Raw genomic sequence first — 22,924 nt, 5'->3', positions numbered from 1 at the left:
GGGGAATGGGAGAAGCAACAACAGGCCGTCAAAGTAAAAAACTGCGAAGAAGGCGAGAAGCTAAGGACTCAAATGAGAGGAGAGAGACACCCCTGATAGCTTTAATGGTGGACAACTTGCTGCGGAGAGTAGAAATCGACAGGCCAAGCAAAAAACCATCCCAGAGGAACTCAAGCACAGAACCCCCCTCACAGGAGTCAGGGAGAAACCCCCATGAAGAACACCAAGTGGAGAAATTCCTCCAGTGACATTCGTAAACCTTAAGGGTACTGCCCTTCCTAGAATTCTGTATGGATAGAGCCACCGCAGAGGAACAACCCAAAGACTCTAGCCATAACCTTTCAACTTCCAAACCCCCAACGCCAACTGGCTGAGAGGCTGACAAGTCAGGAGAGGAAAGTGGAGCGGAGCAGAGATGGGGACAGTGGGAACCTGCAAGGGGGAGCAACAGCCAAACGAAGCAGGAAGGGAAACTAATGCTGGTGAGGCCAAAAGGGGAACACCAACAGCACCACCACCCCTTGATCCTGATCTTTGCCACAACCATGTAGAGAAGAGGAAAAGGAGGAAAGGCATAAAGAAGACCCCAAGCCCATGGGAAACTCAGAGCATCCATGCCCCATGCCTGGGGAAGGGAGCAAAACATTGGCAGAAGAGCATCCTGAGGGGAGGCAAAGAGATCCAACCAAGGCCTCCCGAACTGCCCTGCAATCTCTCGAAAGACCAAAGGAGACAGTGACAGGAGACCGATGAAGAAAGGAGGTGACTCAGCTGATCCGCATTCCCATTCTCCCTCCCTGGCAGATAGATTGCCATCAGACCCTGCAGGTTGGCTTCCGCCCAAGACCCAATCTGATCCGCTGGGAGAGCCAAAAGAGGAGAGTGAGTTCTCCCCAAATGATTCAAATAGGGCCACCTGATTGTCTGCCCGGACTTGAACCCACTTGTCCTTCAAATGGTGGGCAAAGTGCAGGAGCCCCTTGAACACTGTTGCCATTTCTTTCCAATTCGAAGACATCCAGCTTCCGCGGGGGACCAAGGACCCCAAGCAGAAAGAACGCAGAAGGTGGCCCTCCAACCTCAAGGGCTGGCATCGGTCGTCAGGGAACAGGTGGATCCAGGGGCACTCTTTTCGCCAGGTTAGCTGGCAGCAGCCACCAATGCAGCTGGACAGAAATGGCGGGGGTCACCGGAACAAAGGCATCGTAATCCTGTAACCCCGGATTCCAGTGAGACAGAAAGTGATAAACCAGATGGAAGAGGGGTCTGCGAACCCAAGGAACCAGAAAATGGAAAGCAGCCATGTACCCCTGAACCTGCAAGCAGCCCTTTGCGGAAGCCGACGGGGCAGACAGGAGGGAGGGACTCCAGACGAGAGCTGAGCTGGAGCTGGCGAGCCGGAGGAAGAAACACCATCCCCAACCTGGTGTTGAAAAGAGCGCCGATGAACTGGAGTTCCTGAAATGGGATGAAGTGGGAGTTGCAGAGATTCACAAGGAACCCATGGGACTCCAGACAATTCTGCACCAACGTCACATCCTGCTGGGCCTTAAGGAAAGACGAGGAAGGAATTAACCAGTCATCAAGGTAGGGAAACAAAAGTACCCCCGTGCATGCAACAGACCCACTAGGGGAGCCAGGACCTTTGTAAACACCCGAGGGGAGTAGGCCAAACCTAAGGAGAGGACACAAAATTGGAAGTGTTGTCCCAGGGCAAAGAACCATAAATACCTGTGGAAGAGAGGATGCATAGGAATATGGATATTCACATCCAAAAGGTCCAAGGATGACAGAAAGGCCCAAGGGGAAACAAGGGGCAGAATCTTCTGCAAATTCACCATCTTGAATCTCTGGTAAGGCACATAGGAGTTCATGGTCTTGAGATCCAGAACTGGGCAAAAAAACCCTGATGCCTTCTGCACCTGGAACATCAGAGAGTAGCAACCCAGTCCCAACTCGTCCCTGGGAACAGGAACGATGGCACCCTTCTGGAGAAGATCTAAGATCCATTGCTCCAACCCCAGCAGCTTCTGAGGATTCAGAGGAGTCGCGGTGGGGACAAAAAAGATCTGGAGGCCGAAAAAGGAAGTTGATAGAAAAACCTTCGGCCACCAGGTGAAGAACTCAGGAATCTGTGACGGTGCGAACCCAAGCGGAAAAAAACAGTCCAATTTGGCTGCCCACCCGGAGATAGTCAGGACTTTGGAGTGGTATCGGTAAGGGCAGCACCTGCGAGATGTTACCGGGACTTTGCAGAGAAGGGGGTGCCACGACCCCTCCCATGAAAGGGCTGGGAGGGACCCTTCGCAGCTGAGGGGGGATCCCCAAATGCACGCCTTTAACCAAACCCCTAACCTCTCAGGGCAGGCCGCAGAGGCCCTAGGAGCTCTGCCGGCACCTAGGGAAACCTAGCAAATCTATACACTTTTTTAAACTAGACACCCAGGAGAATCCAGGATGGGGTGACTTGTCTGGCTCTCACCAGGTTCTGTTACCGAGAATCCCTTGCAAACCTCAAAATATAGGGTTCAAAATCTACAGCTAGGCACTTTGCAAACAAAAGGTCAGTTTTCACCCTCTCCTTGGTGGCTGGTGGGTGGATATCTGCCTGGGGATCGCCCTCCTGGGGTGATCCCCAAGCAGGGATCCACTAGGGAAGGGTACCAGTGGAAGGGGGAGATTCTTCACTTTCCAACGATACCTCGCCCATGTTTTTTGGTGCTCAGGGGGCTGAAATAGCCCCACAAGTCCCATCAGTCTACCCAATAGCCCCTGTTCTGCTCTCTTGCAAGAGCAAGGTTTGCCTTCCAAGGTAACCCTTCTGCAACTGCCTTAATTTACTTACAAGGTTATGCCCTTGCCAAACTGGAACCCTACATTTTTAGGTCTCGACTGGCGTACACTGCGCAGCAGTGTCGCGCAGCTCGAGAAATTTTGTTTTCTCAGTACTGGGGTTGAGCCCGCCTTTCTCTTCCATTGGCTAGCTCCATAAATGGAGGCTAGCCATTGGAAGAGATGTGTGTCAATTAATGTTTGTCCACGGCTTGAGCAGATTCGTGGGCATTTCTGTCTTTTTTTAAGCCCCGCCCCTTTTTTCCGTCATGCGGAGGTGGGCCCATTGTGGGTGTTTCCTTTTTTTTTCTTTCTTTTCTTCAGGGCTGTTTTTTCGTCATTGTTAAAGTTTCTCTTGCGGGGATGGACGTAGCGATTGCTTCGCTGCAGGCGCGCACCCCTCCTCAACCCCGGAGAGCCTGCAGAGGGCAACGCCGGAAGAAGTCGTCCTGTATTTAGGTAGGACGAACGCTGATTGGAGCGCTGTAGCTTATGCATGAACCTGCTGCATGTTAGCATGCGTACTGCTGCTGAAACAAAGTTGAGCGAGGAGGCAGGAGCGGACGCCGGTAGCATCACGTTCACTGCAGCAGGAGCAGCGTGTGCGAGAGGCTGTGGCAAGCTGGTGGGGTCGGCTAGCGCCGACCAGCATTTACCGCGGCCCATCTGTGGCGGCCCTCATCAGGTAAGGGTGCTCAAGCGGCGCGTGCTCTTTAGTGAGTGGTGAGGTGGTGCTGGAGCGAGCTCGCAGAGCCCGTTATCGTCATAGGACTTGATGGAAGAAGCAGCACGCGGCTGGACTGCACCAGTACAGTGGCTATAAAGGCCACCTCTCTGGGCGGGACTTGTAAGAGGTCGAACTGGTTGCTCTTTTGTGCACGAGTCTAGGGTGTTAAAAGGCGCCCAGGCCGCTTATATCATGTTATAACTGACGTATTCTATTGGGTATATAGTCTGTTGTATTACTCGTGCCCGTGAGGGTGTTAGCTCTGGATTTTACGTAGGTTCTACCAAGGGGCCATGAGGAGGCAGGAGCAGACGCCGGTAGCAGCACGTTCACTGCAGCAGGAGCAACTCGTGCGAGAGGCTGTGGCAAGCTGGTGGGGTCTGCTGGCGCCGACCAGCATTTACCGCGGCCCATCTGTGGAGGCCCTCATCAGGTAAGGGTGCTCGAGCGGCGCGTGCTCTTTTGTGAGTGGTGAGGTGGTGCTGGCGCAAGCTTGCAGAGCTCGTTATCGTCATGGGACTTGATGGAAGGAGCAGCACGCGTCTGGACTGCACAAGTACAGTGGCTATAAAGGGGAACATCCTTTACAACGCGGATGTTACACCGCAGTTCCCTCAGGACGCAACTTTTACAACGCAAGTTGTAACAACGAATTGCACTGGAGGGAGCTCCAGGATAGTAAATAGTTTAGTTTACTATCCAACTCCTTCCCTACTATTCACGGGGACTGGAGTTGGAATAGTAAATTAAACTATTCACTATCCAGCCCCAACAACGCAAGTCGTGGTAACGACTTGCGTTGTAAAACATGCATCGTAAAGTACTGCGATGTAAAACATCGCGTTGTAACGACATACATCCCTATAAAGGCCACCTCTCTGGGCGGACTTGTAAGAGGTCGAACCAGTTGCTCTTTTGTGCACGAGTCTAGGGTGTAAAAAGGCGCCCAGGCCGCCTATATCATGGTATAACTGGGACCTTATGTGGCGTGTTACTGACGTATTTTATTGGGTATATTGTCTGCGGTTTTACTCGTGCCTGTGAGGGGGTTAGCTCTGGATTTTACGTGGGTTCTACCAAGGGGCCATTTCTGTGCGAGTTATTTTTGGGGACAAAGTGGGGTCATTTGAGGGTCATTTCGTCATCTTGCATGAACATACGTGTCATTGTGCTATCTTTAAATGGGGATAGGCTTGAAATAGGGACGGACCTGTCAGGGTTCTGACTGAGCTGCACTTTTAAAAAAAAAAAATGATCTTGATTCGGGACTGGGCCCTATGTTCCCGTCCTGCACTTGCAGGCAAAAACACTGATCGGTTACTCAACAAAGACTTTAAAGCCCCTTCATGTAATATATGTTAGCAGTCTTGTTTAAATTTTTTACCTGTTTTACTTTATCTTGTATACCTTGAGTATTGGCTGTATCCAGATGCTACTGTAGTCAATTTCATGCACATTAACATTAGTGTGCAGTGAACTGAATTGCTGCCTGCTTTGGGTAAGTTCATGATGTTGTTGGATGTTTATGATGGGCCACAAAAGAGGACTCTGGAGCTGAGGGTGAAAGGAGTGAGTTTCATGCACTGCTTTGCCTATCTACAGTATTCATAGTTACATATTCACATGTGTTAATTATAATTATCATTTTATGTGAAAGTCTGTGTGAATGAAGTATACAGCTATTAAAATAAGGACAACAAATGAAAAGAAAATATGCTTCCAAGTGAGGTAATAGGTTGTCTATGCAAAGAAGGGTGAAGTGAAAATGAAAGAAGATACTTGCAGCAGGAGAGTTTAAAAAGTTGGTATTGAAGAGGAAAAATGTGTGAATGGTGCCGGCAGAGTATTTCGGAAATGTCTGGGTAGAAAAAAAGCAGCGTCTAAAAGAGTGAGAGGTTGTAGAGAAACTTGGTGTGAAAGGGATAATGGGAGTGACTGGGACATTGTTAAGAGCACTACCATTTAAACTCATTTATTATACTCCTCTTCAGTTCTGTTATCACACTAGGCAAGGGGGCATATTACTAAGCAATAGCGATAATTATCGCTATTGCTTGGTTAGAGACAAAAATTTACCGCAGAGCTGTGGCGATTTTTAACCAAGGTTTATCGCAAATGTGATAAAAATAAGCCGCAATGCATGAATATCGCTGAAAAGTCAGCAATATTCATGCATTACCGAGCTAATGCTCTTAGCCATGTTATCCACCTCCCATTGGATAACATGGCTAAGAACTGCTCAGGGCAGGTGTTAGCTTTTGGAGATATTCGCGCTTAGCGCGAATATCTCCAAAAGTTGATAATAGGAGATAGCGATGTTAGCGACTTTTTCCAGTCGCTAACATCTTGGCACGCCCACTTTGCATGTCATTAGTGATAAATATCACTGACATGCAAAGTGGGGCCCAAGATGGTCGCTATCTCCTACTAGCTGTCGCTAACTGGTGTTAGCGACAACTAGGTAATAGGGAGATAATTTTATCTCCGCTTTCTTGGCTTTTAAAGCCAAAAAAGTGGAGATAAACCCCCTTGATAATATGCCCCAAGGTCCTCCCGATTTGGCGAGCATGGTAACTCATAAATAAAAATATTGTCATTTACAATGCCAATAGCTCCAACTTTTGCAAAGGCGAGACCGTTGCATTGTAAATGCTTGTTTCCTATGAAATTGCATCTTATAACAAAAGCATGTGGAGCTGATTGTGTGTTTTTCTTGTTTAGATGTCTACTACTCCCGAGGTGGAAGGCCAATTAAGCATGGAAGGAGTGTTGCAGGCGTGCAGATTAGCGCAATCCCAATCTTTTCCAGCAGGGGTCGCTATGGGTTTAACATTACTGAAAAACCACGCCAATCCGACCACCAGCCCAACAAGTGAACGTGAGAGAGAAACATCCTTCTGAAGAGACGGACGGCGCCTCAGATGCATGTTGTGAGCTGTAACCGCGGGGCTACTATGGGAAACAGTATTCCTGATTCACGTTCAAAGCTGCCAAGAGGCTCCATGTCACGCGCCAGCTTCAGCCTGCCGTGGCTCTTTCATCCATCAGCACGAGGCACGGGTTCCTGCTGTTCACATAGGTCAAAGCAGCGCCCTTCTCAGGGCAGTGTTTAGCTGAAGCTACTGGGACACATCGCCCCAACCTTGGGCCTCATTTATGAAGCTGTGCGCCACTTTTACGCCGCCGGTAAAAGTGACGCACCAGTGGCGTAAAAAATGCACCTTGTTGCGCCATATTTACAAAGTGACGCATCTAGGTAGATGCGTCACTTTGTAAACCCCTGCGCCACATTATACCTGCACCAGGTATAATGTATGCAGGGGGGGGGGCGTATTGACGCAAGAAAGGGTCATGGAAGTGACGCAGTGAAATCTATGAGATTTCACTGCGCCACTTCTAGGACTCAAATGCGTCAAAATCTTACGCCTGCCTCACAGCAGGTGCAAGACTGACGCAGGCCCTTTCACATGGGGCTTGCCCCATGTGAAAGGACACATTGCTGGAGTTGCGTCAGTTTTGTGACACACTCCAGCAATGCGTCACTTTTGCGCCTACAGAAACGTCAGAAATACGGACGTATCTGTAACTCCTTGCGACATGATGCGTCATACTGTAAATATGACGCATCATTGTTCCCGCAAGGAGGGCGCAATGAAAAGTGACGCTTCGCTGTTTTCACGCAGCGATGCATCACTTTTCATAAATGCGGCCCCTTGTGTTTAAGATTAAACATTAGATCAGGTTTATTCTAACACTATTATTAACATGTATTCACATAACTTGAAACACTTCGACTGGAACTGATAACCTTGATTTATGTCTTTTTTTAAAAGTGGAGTAAGTCCTGTTCTGTGACTGTACTTAAGCGCTTCGTCGAGGCGGTAAGCGCTACATACCTCAGTTCATTAGTGAGCATCCGGCAATGTTAATGACTATAATACAACCTAAATACAGGCTGTTAGTGGGCGCCGCCCCTTTAAAATATGAGACACCCAGGGCAGGCGGTAAAGCATCCTACTGGCTGACCCTGATATTTGCTGCTGGGCCCCCTAATTACTGCCGCTGCGCCCCTCGCCCTCCCAGTCCTCACACGGAGGCCTACAATCTTCCGTGACGGGTAATTAGTAGTTGTTTTCAGAGAGGTGGCGGCGCAGGAGTGGCAGGCGACGAGGGAGGCGCTGCCGCACGCCTCACTCATTTCACTCCAGGCAACAAAGTGCTAACGGGCGGCTATGCTTGTGGTTGCTCACAAAAGGGGACAGGAGAGCATTTTTGGGGAGGGGTATTCTACTGTAAGAATGTTAACCCTGGATACACCCTTTGGCATCTTTGTTTCTCAAGCGGTTGTCAAGGAGCAGTGACTAAACCGGCTCAGGTTGGCGGGGGAGGGGGGGGGGGGGGGGAGGGGGGTAGCAGTGAAGCTCTCTTTTACAGAGGCCTGGTGTAGTTGTGGCTCTGATGGATTCTTTTGAGGGGGCTTCAGACAGTTAAAAAGAATACATTACGTGTCAGTGCCATGGCCATCCTCAGAAGGCCAATGCAGCTCGTACCACTCATTGCCCTGACAGTACCAAGTACTACTAGCCACCACTCTCCTACAAGAGTGACAATTCAGACTATTCCAGCCACCCAAAGGTTTAAGAATGGCGTGTGGGCAGGTATTCATTTTTAATGTATACTGGTTGAGTAAACACCTTTTGTGCTCACCTTAAAATTAGACAACCAGCGCCATGATGTAACAGACTGTCATAAGAGCAAGTGTTAGGAATTAAGTGCCGGTGCTCAGCAACGGAAGCCACAGCTCAAATTAAGCACTGGTGTCCAGTAGTGCCCACTCCCCAACTCCGTTTGTCCAGAGGGGGCCCACTGTAACTGCTCTTGAATGTGGCAGAAGGGGACAGACACTGCACCTTGCTGCACATTTTAATTTGCCCAACTACTGTTATTACAAAGCAGTGTTATTTGCTTAAAATGCATGATTATGACTTTGTGTGCATGTGTGTATGCACCTACAAATATATTTGAAGACACATACAAAGTCATATTTACGCATTTTAAGCAATATGGCCTTTGTAGGTGGCCCAATGATTTTAATCTCTGACCCACTGTCTGCATCCCCTAAGATTCATTACTGGAGACGCCACTGTATGTTTTGCCCTATATTATAAAATTGCCTGATTCTTAAATTTTTAGGAAGGACGAGTTCTGGAAAGGACCATCTGTATGATTGGAGAAGTATTCTCTCTTACCCTGAGTGCCATTTCAGGATACAAATTACCCTATCACGCTGAATCTGACATTGTCTGCCACACACAACAGAATAGACCTTACCCAACACAATACATTGCACTGTTCCAATACTAAGGAAACACTCCCAACACACCCTATCCAAACTAGCCAGCAAGCATAGCACCGTCATTGCACCTTTTCTGCTACCTTAGGGAAGTCATCCAGTATTGACGCAGTTCCATTTTCTACACCTCTTTGAGGGTGGAATTTCACTTGGAGACCATCCAATGCTGCATTCAGGCTGGTAAGTATTGGCAGGGTAGATTCATGATGCCTGCTTTCTCAGGAAAGGACAGCTACAATATTTGACCATATGTCGTCAGGGTAGTTTCTGTTCACTGCCAGGGTAGAATTTACAGTAGTGGTCCTGTCTTGATAGCAGCTGTCTCAGCCCATTCATGAATGGTGGTCTCATGCTTCACTCACTTAACATAAGTGACAAGAAACTTTGCAAATCCCTTAGAAACCCTTTGGCACTGTATGCTGCAAAAATTGCATTAAAATACTTTTTAGGATTTACTCGAAATTGTGCGCCTAGGGGCATTATGAAACAGATCTGGTAGAATAAATGTGTAGCACAGAAAAAAACATACACTAGTATAATCTTGAAATCCTTTGAAATGTAATATTCGCCTTATGTGATTATGAGATGCCAAAGCAGATTCTGAAATTTTATGTCATTTGGTACAGTAATCCCAAGACACTGCTACTGGATGAGGTCTCTTAATTTTTTTTTGGGTACTTATGACAGATCTTTTTTTTATCATCTGTAGGCACAGAAATACTATGGCAACAAGTGGTTTGTTTAAATCATTTGTTTTGGATTATCTGTGGTTGAAACCAAATGGGTTGAAAGGAACTAAAGGGAAAAGCAATTAGCAAGAAAGACATTTGGTTTGAAGAAAATTAAAGAAGCTATTTCTAGGGTTAGGGGTTAGAGGTAAAGGGTAATAGGGTGGATTGGTTTTTCTTATTAAGAAATATGGTAATGACTATAGGTTAGGGGTGAGGAATAAGAGGTCATGGTATGGATTTACGGCAAGGATTTAGATGGAAGGGTTTAGCAGTACAGAATTAGGGAGTTGGAATAAGTGTTTAGGGTTCAGATGTTGAGAGGGTGGATTAGACCCTGGGGGCTCGGAGAAGCGAGGTAAGGGAAGGGGCAATTATTTGGCTAAGATCTAGGCATTAGTTGTAAGGAGTCTGAGGGAAAGCATGAAGTGTTTGACATTAAGGGTTTTCTAAGTTAGTCATTAGGATAAAGGTGAGGGTTAGACTTAGATTTTGAAATTGGTTTAGGTATAAGTTGCAAATAGTGATTTAAACTAAATACATTTTTGAACTAACTGATTCAAAGTAATGTCTATGCCAAAGAGCATTGACCTCTTCAAACCACTGGGTTTTAATCATCTGGTTCAAATCAAGTTCAATCAACACTAATTACTTCGAACAATTTCAGTAGAACCATATCTGACCTTATAGAATCCCTGTAACCTCATCACGCGTGCACTGCACACCATAGAACTGGTCATAGAGCCTTGTGGCACCCTTGTTGTCCTTTTGCTCACAAATGACCCCAACTCATAGCAATCCTTGCTGTGCACAAATCAGCTTGGGCCCGATGCAGCATTAAAATGAATCACCACCGCTGCTATTTTGCAACAAGTGTAACATTTTGTGAACCAACATGGGTATCAATAGGTTGGGTCACAACATTTCAAACCACAGTGGATTTCAATCCAAACTATGTTATTAACATTCATCAGGTGTGTCGCAAATTGCGACTTATTCTGATTGGTTACAGTCACAGGAAGGGTGGCCTGCAAAAGTCAGCAGACACATGTCTGTGATTGTGTTTGAATAAAAAAAGCTTTTTAAAAGACAGCCATTTTTCCTTAAAGGAAACAGAACTGTTTTTGAAAAAGGAGTTTTGGTTTAGAAAAATGTTTCACTGAGTGTTGGTAGTGGATCTGTTGACCACTCTCTACTCTTTCAAATATATTTTAGATAGTAATCACTATTTGGAAGGGACACATACTACCAACCACTTCCATACAGTTGGGCGTTATCCATTTATAAAAACATTTAAGGAGTTGGTAAAAAATTACTCAAACCCAGCTCAAAATTTTGTGGTAGGATTGGCTTTCTAAGCAACTCATGCTTTTTGTTGGAAAGTTGCATGTAGTACTGCAAAGCAGCTCATAAGCAGTGATATGCTCTACTTTGCAAAGATTTGCAGCACAGGGGCAAACCATAGGTGGTTTATGGCCGTTTCCATGCGACCACCCTGGGTTTTAACCCAAATCCCCATCTACTAACATTTAAAGACATGGGGCCTCATTTATGAGAAATGGCGCATCGCTGCGTGAAAGCAGCGATGCGTCACTTCTCAGTGCGCACTCCTTGCGACATTCCTGATGCGTCATATTTAATGTATGACGCATCATGTCGCAAGGAGTTACAGATACGTTAGTATTTCTGACGTATCTGTAAGCGCAAAAGTGACGCATTGCTGGAGTGTGTCACAAAAGTGACGCAACTCCAGCAATGCGTCCTTTCACATGGGGCAAGCCCCATGTGAAAAGGCCTGCGTCAGTCTTACGCCTGCTGTGAGGCAGGCGCAGGATTTTGACGCAATGGTGTCCTAAAAGTGACGCAGTGACATCTCATAGATTTCACTGCGTCACTTCTACGACCCTTCCTTGCGTCAATACGCCCCCTTGCATACATTATACCTGGCGCAGGGGTTTACAAAGTGACGCATCTACTTAGATGTGTCACTTTGTAAATATGAAGCAACAAGGTGCATTTTTTACGCCACTGGTGCGTCACAAAAAGTGACGCACCGGCAGCGTAAAAGTGACGCAAGGGCTCATAAATGAGGCCCTAGGAGTTTCATCAAACAATCCTCCTTGAGGCAGGTTTAATACTGGAGCAACTATTAAAAGTCTCCACGTTTTTTTCTAACTTTGCATGTGTGCTGCATTGTATAGCGCACATAAAAGGTAGGAAAGGTATTACAACACATTTTTGTCCTGGAAGGGTCAAACTCTATACTTAACAGAAAGAACACACCCTTGTACTATGGGGCACATGCACGTGTGCTGGCGCATTGCAGACTAAGTGCACCAGCTCTGGTGAAAGGAAACCAGTGTTGTATCCTAGCAGATGTGACGCTGCTTTTCTCTCATTTGTTGACGCAATGTAGTGCAGCAACTTTGGTTACAGAGCTGTGTTATATCAAAACTTCGTAAATCTGCCCCTTCAAGTCTATCACCGGAACACTCACCAAATATCTGAAATCTGATTACATTATTTAAGGTGATGCGAGAATGCGTGCTTGCACCCAAGACCGTTGCAGGTTGAGATTTTTTCAGAAGACACCTGCGAAGAACATCCTGAAGTAATTGTTTACATGCAAGGTACACTCCTTTCAATGCAAGATTGTATGTCAGGATACTTTGTACACAAATATGATCTGACACAAATATTGCGTCCTAAAGATGGTTTACCAAAATATTGTTCCTTTGAGTGTAGATTTTTTATTCTTTATTCCAATGGGTGATGTCTAGGGCATACTATTCTGACAAAGATATTCTAGTACCCCACCCTATGCAGACCACTGAGATAGCTTCTCAAGTGGTGACGTGTGAACATGTAGTTGTGGAGGGCAAAAGGACATATGTGCAACAGCACAGTGATTGTCCTGCCAACCTGAAGGTGACTGTTTAATAGGAACTACAATGTTAGGTGGCCCAGCAACCTCCTTAGAGAGTCGAAATTGGGGCCATTGAAGAGGAGAAATGAATGCCCCGTGGTTCCGCTTTAGGGTCCAAAGGCTGGCAAACACTCCTTCAATCAAAACCTCAGAGGAATTGTTTTCATACCTCCAGGTGGTGGGAATGAGCTTGGACCCTCGGTTTATGTGCACTGAAGTTAAACCTACAGTCAAGCAGTTTTCCTTAAAGGAAGCATTTATAGAGACTTTGCTTTTCAGGAAACAGCAGTACTCATTAGACAAATAAATTCCAGTGTGGCGAAACTACGCTGATCTATGATGTCGTCCAAGCACTGATTGCGAATGCGTCTGTACGTTTGATGTCACCCTCAGGAACCCACTGCAATTAGCACTGAGGAAGTCCTCCTAGGAAGGTCAGAAGAATGGGGACATATGAAATAACAAACACAGCCTTCAAGTAGCTTTGAGCAGGTCCAAATACATGCAGACTAGAGTAACCCTGTGCCTGATGTAGTTAAAATCAAGGAGACAAAAGTGAGATTTTTTTAAAGCAGGATTTTATGCATAACAATTTTGTTTCACATCTGCTCATGTCCAGCCTCTCAGGCCCAAAGTTGAGACTAGTGTTAGATCATTCTCTTTTGGTAATGTGTTAACTGTATACCAGCGTCTCTGTTTCCCGAGCAGCAGTGAAACAGAGATTGCTCTTCCATTTTCCTATCTTGAAAGCTGTCCCAGAAATGCGCAAGATTTTAGAGGGCTTATTTACAAGCCCATTGCGCTGACTCTGCATCACTTTATTTATATGCACCGACGGCACAGAGTGACGACCCATATATTCGAGGCCATGCAAAGCCACTTTGCACAGCTTTTCATGGCTTCATAGTAGTAATGGAGTAAGGCAAAGCATCTCAAGTTGCTGTGTTGCCTTATTCTGCATCAAAGAGGCGTTCCGTGGGCATTGCGGTGGGTGTTCCCATGCGACTCCCATGGATCTTGACGCATTCACAGATTTGCAAGGACTTCTAAATCTGCGAATGCGACAAAAGTCTATGCATCCCAAGGGCATGCGTAATTAGAAGAAATTACTTTATTTCTCCTCGTTTTTTCCTCTAGGAGGAGAAAAACGCCTCCATTGATTGCTTTCGTGGAGGATGGTGAGCCTTCCTGCACAAAAAACACAATTCCAACAACACGGAGAGGGCGCCTGCATTGGCGGAAGGCAGTCAAAACAGCGCAGTGGGAAAGGACAGGAATGCACCATATATCATAAATACGGTGCATTTCTGCCTTTTCCTTTTGACGCAGGGCAGCGCAACAAAGTGAGTTACTGCGATGCCATGCGTCAAAAACTTGTAAATGAGGCTCTTGGTATCTTACAAAGCTGCCAATCCAGAATTTAGTACAGTTGTGTCTGATATTGAAAACACAACTATTTGCAAAAGAACCAATATGTAAAATTAAACTCCTCATTACAAAATACATAATGAGGCAATATGTAGAACTCTAAATTCCAATTAACAGCCTAGAAGCCTTCAGCAATGTATGTCATAAAATTGTTAAATGAGGTCCAATATCCGGGGGGCATGGAGGGCAAGGGTCCACTTATACAAGGGATCCTTTCCCCAGTTTTGATTAAACCAGGCGGTTTTTAATTGCTGAAACCAAAGACAGTTTAAAGCATGGGCAAAGTGAGCAATTGCCCATGGCCCCCTACCTTCCAAGGAGCCTTCTGGGAAAGTAAACATTCTTTTTGATCTGACTCACTTCTGTATATTTCCATATATCCGCCTCTCTGCCCACCTCTAACTCTGAGTGTCTATCTTTTTGCCCAGTGGCATCTTAGATATTTATGGGGGCCTGAAAAGACATATTTTAACTGTTTTGTGTGAAAGTCTGTTTGGCACCAAGTGGAGTTCCATTAGCAGAAAAGTGGCATTAAAATGAGGTACATGGGGCCCCCAATTTTTTTTTGCCCGGGGCCCCAAACATCCTTAAGACGACACTTGCTGAAACACAGTTACCCTACATAGTACATAGAGGGGTTTCTTTCAGTTGTATTTAACCATCAATTACCAATTGAACATTCTTCAATTGCCAATTAAACATACTTCCACACGAAAAAAACAAGTTAAAACAGCCACCCCATCAGTGGAAGCAAGCTAGTGGCATACCAAATGCCTGACAAGCACTTTAAACAAAAAAAAACAGTAATGGAAATAAATATACTTAAGTATCTCTTTCTACGTTAGACACAATACACCTAAAACCAATTCCTCTATAACCAGAGCATATCCTAAATTGATTTAAAGGTTACTTTTGTCACTCATATGTGAACAAACTGTCAGATTAGTCATGAAAAACAAATCTGTACCTTCTTATGCCAAACCTTTTTCAAAATGTGGCAAAGGACACAAGGTGTGTCCAGGATTTGACAGACTCAGGAGCAGGAGGACTGCTTTGTTAGGATTTGAAGGGACAGAAATGCCATAAGCAGTCACACTCCTGGCTACTGAGGTATGGCATTGGCAAATGGGGGAAAACATATCTTTCACAAAAGAGACAGCACAAAAACTATTGAAAAACACAAAAACATAGTATTTACCTTGGCTTTTCAATACTTAAGTGAGTCATCTTGCATTGGATGCATATTGTACGGCATTTAAGAACCACCAGGGGTCTGAGGTTTGTTTTCACATTATAATAAAGAATTTAGTTTTCAAATTTTGGATACTAGGTGGAAATGAGAGACACCTTGTGAAGAAGAGCATCTTTTATAACGGTGTTGGATAGGCCTGCTATTTCCTAGAGCGGTTTCGCTCCCAAAGGCTACTAATGTGTGACATGTTGCCTGATTTAGGTTCATTGGTTGCAGCATTGCGGGTCCAGAGATGATCTTACCATGCTTCAGATGTAGGCAGCAGTCATTCTTGGGGGGGCTGTACCTGTAGAAGATTGTGGCCTTTAATTTTCCATTGAAGATATTTCTGTACATTCGATATATGTTTTAAGCTAACACACACTGCAGATCTTCCACGCTTTCCCGCCACGTTTTTAATATCAAACAATTGATTTACATAATTATTTTAAAAAAACACATACATGATTTTTTTGCCTCTATCTTCAAGGCTAAGGGTGGGGGCGTTGGGCCAGACTAAACATAAATACAGAATGAATGTTTAAAATTCATTGTGTGCGAAAAGATTTGTGCTGGGAACAGGCAGAAAGGGGAAGAAATACAAGGTCTCCCCAATATGCTTTTGTGTGTAAAGTTGCATGAAGTCTATTACGCACCCTGGCAGTGGTAAGCAAGAAAACGAGACGGTACATCAGACATAACAGGTGAGAAGGCGGGAGGACAGTTGTCAAGAAAGAAGCTGGAGCACATAAAAACACGAGTACCATGAATATCTTTGCTAGTACGTCTGAGGATAATATGAAAGGCAAAGATGGACTGGAAGCACCAAGCAACAAAATGAAAAACACTGAAACATAATTGAAAAGATGGCACGTCCAACTGTTTGAAATGCGGGCAACATACCTGACGTAGATTCCTGTAACTTTTCTCTCTTTCGCTTTTTCTTCTTACCCTGCAAGAGAAAAAGTGGTGATTAATAAGGTGTTTTGGATAGACTGTGTCAAATATCTCCCATCACAGCAAATGGCTGGAGAATGCACTACTTACTGCTAAAAATGCTGTCCATCCTAAGGAATATATAAGTGTCACCAACCAGATATTAGAACTGCTGGACTAGAGCATCTCTCTCTGTTCAGGCCTCTGTGCTACAAGGATCCAGAGTTCAGAAGTATTTCCAGAATACAGAAGTATGTTTTCTGAAAAGTGCTAGGAAAGCACACCCTTTTCCTCACCCTCAGGGGGCTAGCACTGGTAACTCTAAAAAGTGAAGTTGAATACAGGGCCACTGTGTATTCTGCACAATGTATCTAGACACATTGGGCCCGAATCACAGAACTAACTTAAGACAAAATCCTAAACTTACTACCATTTTGGTATTCACAGAAGGCACTTACTCATTTTGGTATTCACAGAAGGCACTTACTAATTTCGGTATTCACAGAAGTTAGGAGTCCTAACTTTAGGACTCCTAAATGCCTTCTGTGAATACCGAAAGTCTTAAAGTTAGGATTTTTCTCAATTTAGTAGTAGTAAAGTTAGGACTCCTAACTTTAGGACTCCTAAATGCCTTCTGTGAATACTGAAAGTCTTAAAGTTAGGATTTTTCTCAATTTTACTACTACTAAACTGAGAAAAATCCTAATTTTAAGACTTTCGTTATTCACAGAAGGAATTTAGGCATCCTAAAGTTAGGTGTCCTAACTTTACTACTACTAAACTCAGAAAAATCCTAACTTGAAGACTTTCGGTATTCACAGAAGGCATTTAGGAGTCCTAAAGTTAGGACTCCTAACTTCTGTGAATACCGAAATGAGTAAGTGCCTTCTGTGAATACCAAAATGAGTAAGTTCCTTCTGTGAATACCAAAATAGTAGTAAGTTTAGGATTTTGTCCTAAGTTAGTTCTGTGAATCGGACCCATTAACATTAGTTAGCTAAGCGTTCCAGATTGCAAATATTCAGGACATGCGCCGTACTTCTCACTATCTGCTCTCTAGAGCCATTTTCCGACTCGATATACAGCTGGAGACAAAAAAAGATTTCACTCTTAGCTACAGTGGTTCACTCTGCTCAAAATTCTCGGAGGCACACAAAAATACAAGGGGCACAACACAATCTTTTCCATATTCTCACTGAATGAGATCCACAATAACCAGGTAGTTAGAAGCAGGTACTGACTTCTCTGAACTGATCTGGTAGGCGGGCACTCCTGATCTATCACCCAGGAATGCAGATGGTATACCCGCGTACTGTGACAACAGAAATGGGGAAAACCTTTCCCTGATCAATTTCAGTGATGGGGATGCAGAAGCAGAATGAGATAAGCCACGTTCTCCAATTATGCGCTCTTTTACCGATGATGCCCATCGCTACTTTTTGGAGATGGAGCACATACGCAAATTATATACCCCGAAAAGTGGTCTCAAATCACAGCCTATGCGCACCCTGACATCCCATTTGAGTTGCTGTCAAGACACTACCATTCCAGAAAGTGTTAAGAGAAGGCCACACTGCAGTTCTCCAGATCTCTGCAAGGAGCCCATATCTACTCAAGCAATGGCAAAGCCACTAGGTTTGGATTTATTGTATTAACACATATAACACAAGTACTTTAAGCCAGACAAACGCAAGATCTAAAAGTTGGTCTTTATTGAGAGCCCCCTTGCCTACAATAAATATTTGTTTTTGCGTTATGAAAACCGGAGGTAGAGTAACAAGGGGGCCTTCATTATAATCCTTCGCTTTTATCTATGACATAAAAAGAAGCTCTATACTGAAGCTCCCCTTTATACATGACCTTCATTTGACATAAATCAAAAAGAAGAATGAATTGAAGGTAAAAGCATCACGACATTGATCACATTTTGTCTCAAGGTAAGATAAAATAAAACATGACACTAGTGGCACTCATGAGCAGCCACCTCGAGGGAAGGGTGGATAGGGATGACGAGGAGGACACACGGGAAACAGGCAGGGGCGGGAGAGAGGAATAAGCGAAGTAGCAAGTGGGGAATGAGGAACACACATTGGGAAAAGTGAGGCGTAGCAAGGGAGAATGAGCACACAGGTCAAAGGGAGTGTTGAAAGGCAGGAATAAGGGTCGGTGATGGATGGGAGAAACAAAAGCGAGACACACAAGAAAGAAGGAGGGTGAGAGAGAGTCAACACGATTGCAGGCAGGAGGGAAAAGTGGAAAGGGAGAACGAACATTAAGGAACTGACAGAGACACATGTAGTTGTGAAATAGTCTTTCATAGAGTTCAACGCAAATACTTCATTGTAGGTGGAGAAATATGTCCTAGAAGGGAAGAGCTGCAGGTGAGAGAGAAATATTTGTCTGGGCTGAACCCAATTGTGAATGACAAACTCGTATGCCAATGTTTGAAAGGGGCTGGTCAAAAAAGCCAATTGTTGAAAGGGTAATGCCCAAATCCAACTCAAACCATCTGTTGAAGAGCTACTGTCAAAACCCAGGCTAAAAATGTATTAGATTGCTCCAACTCAAATGAACTTTTCACAGAATGGCCCTACCTACAATATTATATAATATTTAACAATACAACTACCATTATTGTGGTAAGTAGGATTCACCACTGGATATATTTTGCTACAATAAATTGAGAACACGCGTCAAAGAGCAAACTTTCTTTTAAATATCTGATTAAGGCAACTAGAATATCCAAACCCTCATACATCAAGCTTTTATGTTTTTCATTTTCCACAAGATGGCAATGCAACCTTTGATGAAATTACAGAGTAATCTCCAGGTTTAACCTAATAAGGGAAAAAAAGTAGTAAAATGGTATTCCACACATGAAAGACATATTAAGGGAAAGAAATGCAGGAATTTTCATCTGTATCAACTTTTGAGAGACTCGTATCCATAAACAGCGCAAAAAGCATTCTTTTTTTTTTACTAGAGAAGTATACCTTTGTTGTGGTGTTGACAGGCTAACAGAGAAAAGTCAGACCTATGCTGTTAGAGCATCAAGTAAATCAGACAAATGAAAAACAGATTAACCCCGGAACACTAATCAAGGTGAGGCTATGATCAGTAGTGGCTGGAGCAAGGGCAGAGTGGCAGGGCGGGGGTGGGAGCAGGGATGGGGATGGTGTTGTGAGGGGGTGAGAAAGAAAGAAGGAAAAGAAGACAAAAAAAGAACGTCTGCAGCCCGCCGCATTGTCGGTCTTCCGCGCTTCTCGTGGCTCCACTGCAGGCAGAGGCTCCCCTCCTCCCCTGCATCCAATCCTGAAGCTGCTCTCATGTATGAAAGCAGTTTCAGGATTGGCCGTAGCGCCCTTGATTTGACCTCTCAGGATACAGGGAGCCTCTGCCTGCTGTCTCTAACCCGGCAACCCTGCTCGGTTGGAGACAGCTCAGCGTGCATATGCGTTTGACCGTCCTGAAACAGCCGCTTCCCCTTGTGACTGACCCCACGATGGCCCCGCCCCCAGGACACGGCGCTTAGATGCTGAAAAATAAAATAATAATAAACCTGTTTAATATCGTTTTATTTTTCTACTTTTGAAGCTGCTGGCGGGAGCGGGGTGGTGACACTCCTCCGCCATAGTGGATCGGCCGATGTTGGCTATGATGTGCCTAGTTTTGGTGGTGGGGTGTGAAGTCAAAGAATTATTTAAGATTCATATGGAATCCATGGGTGCTGCGCTGAACCACAGCTCAGTGCACCAACAACTGGGCTTTTTGCAGGGATTTGGATTGCAGCCTACCATCACAATGTCTATAAAATAATTACACCTTACAAATGTGTGTTGAGTATGCGCAAGAAGCATCCAACTACTACAAATAATCCTTCAACAAAATCATACAACCTCATTCTCTGCAACAGAACCTTACAGAGGCCAAGCGACTGTGAAGTCCTAATTGTTGCTGTCATGAAGCAGCTTTTGTTTTTTTCTCTTTTGTTCTTTTTAGACACATTTACACATTTGGAATGGTTATTTATGGCCATGTACAATTGTCGATGGCACAAGCTGCATTCCTCTTTTATGGTGTGGTGCACTCTGCATTCCATGCTGTAAAACAGCTGCTCTCATCATTTAAACTTACATCTGCAGAGCTTGTTTGCTAACAGGAAATTGCAGTCAGATGTGTAAAAAAAATAATACAGTAATGTTCCGAAGCGAGGGTCAGAAGATGACTCTGTGTTCCTGGGAACACCATGCTCTGAGTTCTGGGCATTCATTTAACCAGCTATGAGTATGTCGGTAATCATGATTTGGCTAGTTACAGGAGTTACCGGCCAAATCATGATAAGATCTGCTGTCAGTCTGTAGACCACTAGTATTTTTGGTTGAGGCTTCCCTCCAGCAGGTAGAGTCTCCGGTTGGAATTCTGGGGAGGAATATGGAATGACCAGTGCAACCAGGACCAAAATTGCTGAGTCCCCCAGTAATTCCTCATTAACGTGTAATTGGACAGTAATTCTTCCCCCACAAGTGTTAGCGATACCCCGGTATTGATAACTCTGAGGGGAGGGAAGGATTTCTGGCCAATTTTGAAGAGACTTTATATTAAGGTTCTTAATGTACACTGGGACTGAAGTTTTGTTTTCCTTCACCTGGAGTTTAATTGAGTTTTCTGGACTAGCCTAACTTTTTAGAATGTGCTGCAAAAAGAAAGTGCAGGATCTGAAACATGCTAACCCCAGCGAAGACATTAGGACAGCACAAGATCTGATATACACCATTATGAAACGTATAGTATTCATTGAAAGGGAATAGATTTCTACAAACAACTACATAAAGAGGAGCAAAAGTGTTACAAGAAAACATAACTGGTTTTGTTGGGGGAATTAGAGATACAGGAGGTATTTATGATTGAGTGGTGAATACAGACATAGACAATTATATTAAAACACATAGATCACATGGATATTGCACATAATGTTCCCATGTCTATTAGAGTATAGGCGGAGAAGAAGAGGACCTGGGAGGTTTCAGGGTTTTGTGGGTGGAGCAAATAACTGTTACGTGGCAGTATGACAGGTTGGACTTTTAGAGTGGCTTGAACAGTGCTAAATTGAGCCGTGGTTTGCGGTGCTCTGCACCTAATTGTCAGCACCGGTGCTTGCCAGTTCGCTAATTTAGAGATGACCACAATAACAGTTAACGCGAAAGGGTACTGCTACGCAAAAATTTCCGGATCCAGTCTGTTGCATGCGGATATTCTAAGGTAAGGAATCTAAGGTAAGGAATCTAATACTAACCTGTTTCTTTCAGATCAGTTAATTAATAATTCAATCTACATTAAAAATGACTATTAAATGCCAAGCCATTCTTATAGCTTCGGGGTCCTGAAATAGTCCGAATTGTTACGCTATTAAAACACATAGTGCAAACATATTTACTTTGGGCCCATGTTTAAGTTACCCCAGTATCAAAGGTCGCATTGAGTTAAAAATGTATGCACATGGAAGTGTTTGGCTTTTGGAAACTTACATTTTACCCAAAATATTTACATTCTGAGCACTTTAAACAAACCTTATGAAGTTCTGCTGTCTGACACGAACTGCTACTATATAACTACATTGTGAAAAGAGTGAATAAGGACTTGTGCTAAACACAGACACACACAAACCTACACACACAAATATACACATGCATGTGCATCCTTCTATGTCCACCTGAATACCATAATGAAGAAAACAATGTCTCCCCATGGGACAGATTTGAAATTCTATCTGCAACCATGGAAATGCTGTTTGGATATCTGTCGTAGCCTGACCCCACTAAGGCTCTGGAGCTTTTGAGGTTTTTGCCTGACAAAGTTTCCAAGCTCTAAAACAGAAAGGTGCTGTCATATTTTTCAGAACTGCTGAGCCTTTCACGGGGTAAAAAATATGAAATTCAGTCAAATACCATGGAGCTGCTGGTCAAGTACTTTCTACAGTAGATCCCCTTAATGCTTTCAAAAGTTTCCAAACTTTTTCCTGGTGCTCAAGCAACTACAGGAATACACTTCTAAGCCCTCAGGGCCTTGAGGTGTGGTGGGGGGTGGGCAGTGGGGTGTGGATAGTTAGAAGCTTTCAATGCCACTCTTTCCACTTGACAAATCTAACCCTAATTGCCAAGCCACGTTCTATGAAGGAATGAAATCGGTAGCAGAATGGATGAAAAATAATTTCCTCCAACTAAACGCCACCAAGTCAGAGATAATGCTTTTTGGCAATGCCACCTTGGTATGGTCTCCTACTTGGTGCCCTAAATCAGTGGTGAAAAACCTTGGAGTCCGCCTGGACCAAAAAGTCACCTTGAGAGACCATGTCTCCGCTACCATCGGAGTCTGCTTCCACAGCCTCAGCATGTTCCGATGAGTATTCCCTTTCCTACCTCTGTCGTCAAGAAAAACCTTGATTCAGGCACTAATTTTAAGCCGCTTAGATTACTGTAATGCGCTGTTGATCACAGGATTCATTTCAAAATCTCTTGTACGGCATATAGAGCTGTATACAGACTAGGCCCTAGCTATCTCAATGAGAAATTTGTAAACTATGTTCCTCTCAGACCCCTTCGTTCAGGAGACAAAGCCCTGATTTCTGTTCCACACATTAGAAAATCTCGACAAGGGGGTAAGGCCTTTTACCATCTCGGCCCTCGCCTATGGAACGATCTCCCCATTCGCCTACGGCAATGCACAGACTACTTAGACTTCAGGAAATTACTGAAAACCTTGCTCT

The 22,924-nt window shown here is 44.5% G+C and overlaps 1 protein-coding gene across 4 annotated transcripts in view; it reads right to left on the bottom strand.

The window, feature by feature from the left end:
- The window catches only part of LEF1 (lymphoid enhancer binding factor 1), a 252,049-nt gene that overhangs the window by 33,312 nt on the left and 195,813 nt on the right, over positions 1-22,924 (bottom strand). For 2 of the 4 annotated variants that reach the window (XM_086962009.1, XM_086962010.1), the window contains 2 exons: positions 16,129-16,177; positions 15,489-15,532 (listed from right to left, as the gene is read on the bottom strand). In XM_086962009.1, coding sequence (XP_086818135.1) covers positions 15,495-15,532; positions 16,129-16,177 — 87 coding nt within the window. In that variant the 3' untranslated portion in view covers positions 15,489-15,494. The remainder of the gene's footprint in view (positions 1-15,488; positions 15,533-16,128; positions 16,178-22,924) is intronic. The other 2 variants (XM_086962011.1, XM_086962012.1) reach the window with 1 other exon arrangement.

Source organism: Lissotriton vulgaris, chromosome 3_1 (genome assembly GCF_964263255.1).
Source record: "Lissotriton vulgaris chromosome 3_1, aLisVul1.2, whole genome shotgun sequence".
NCBI lineage: Eukaryota > Metazoa > Chordata > Amphibia > Caudata > Salamandridae > Lissotriton > Lissotriton vulgaris.
This window is presented reverse-complemented; position numbering and strand designations above follow the sequence as displayed.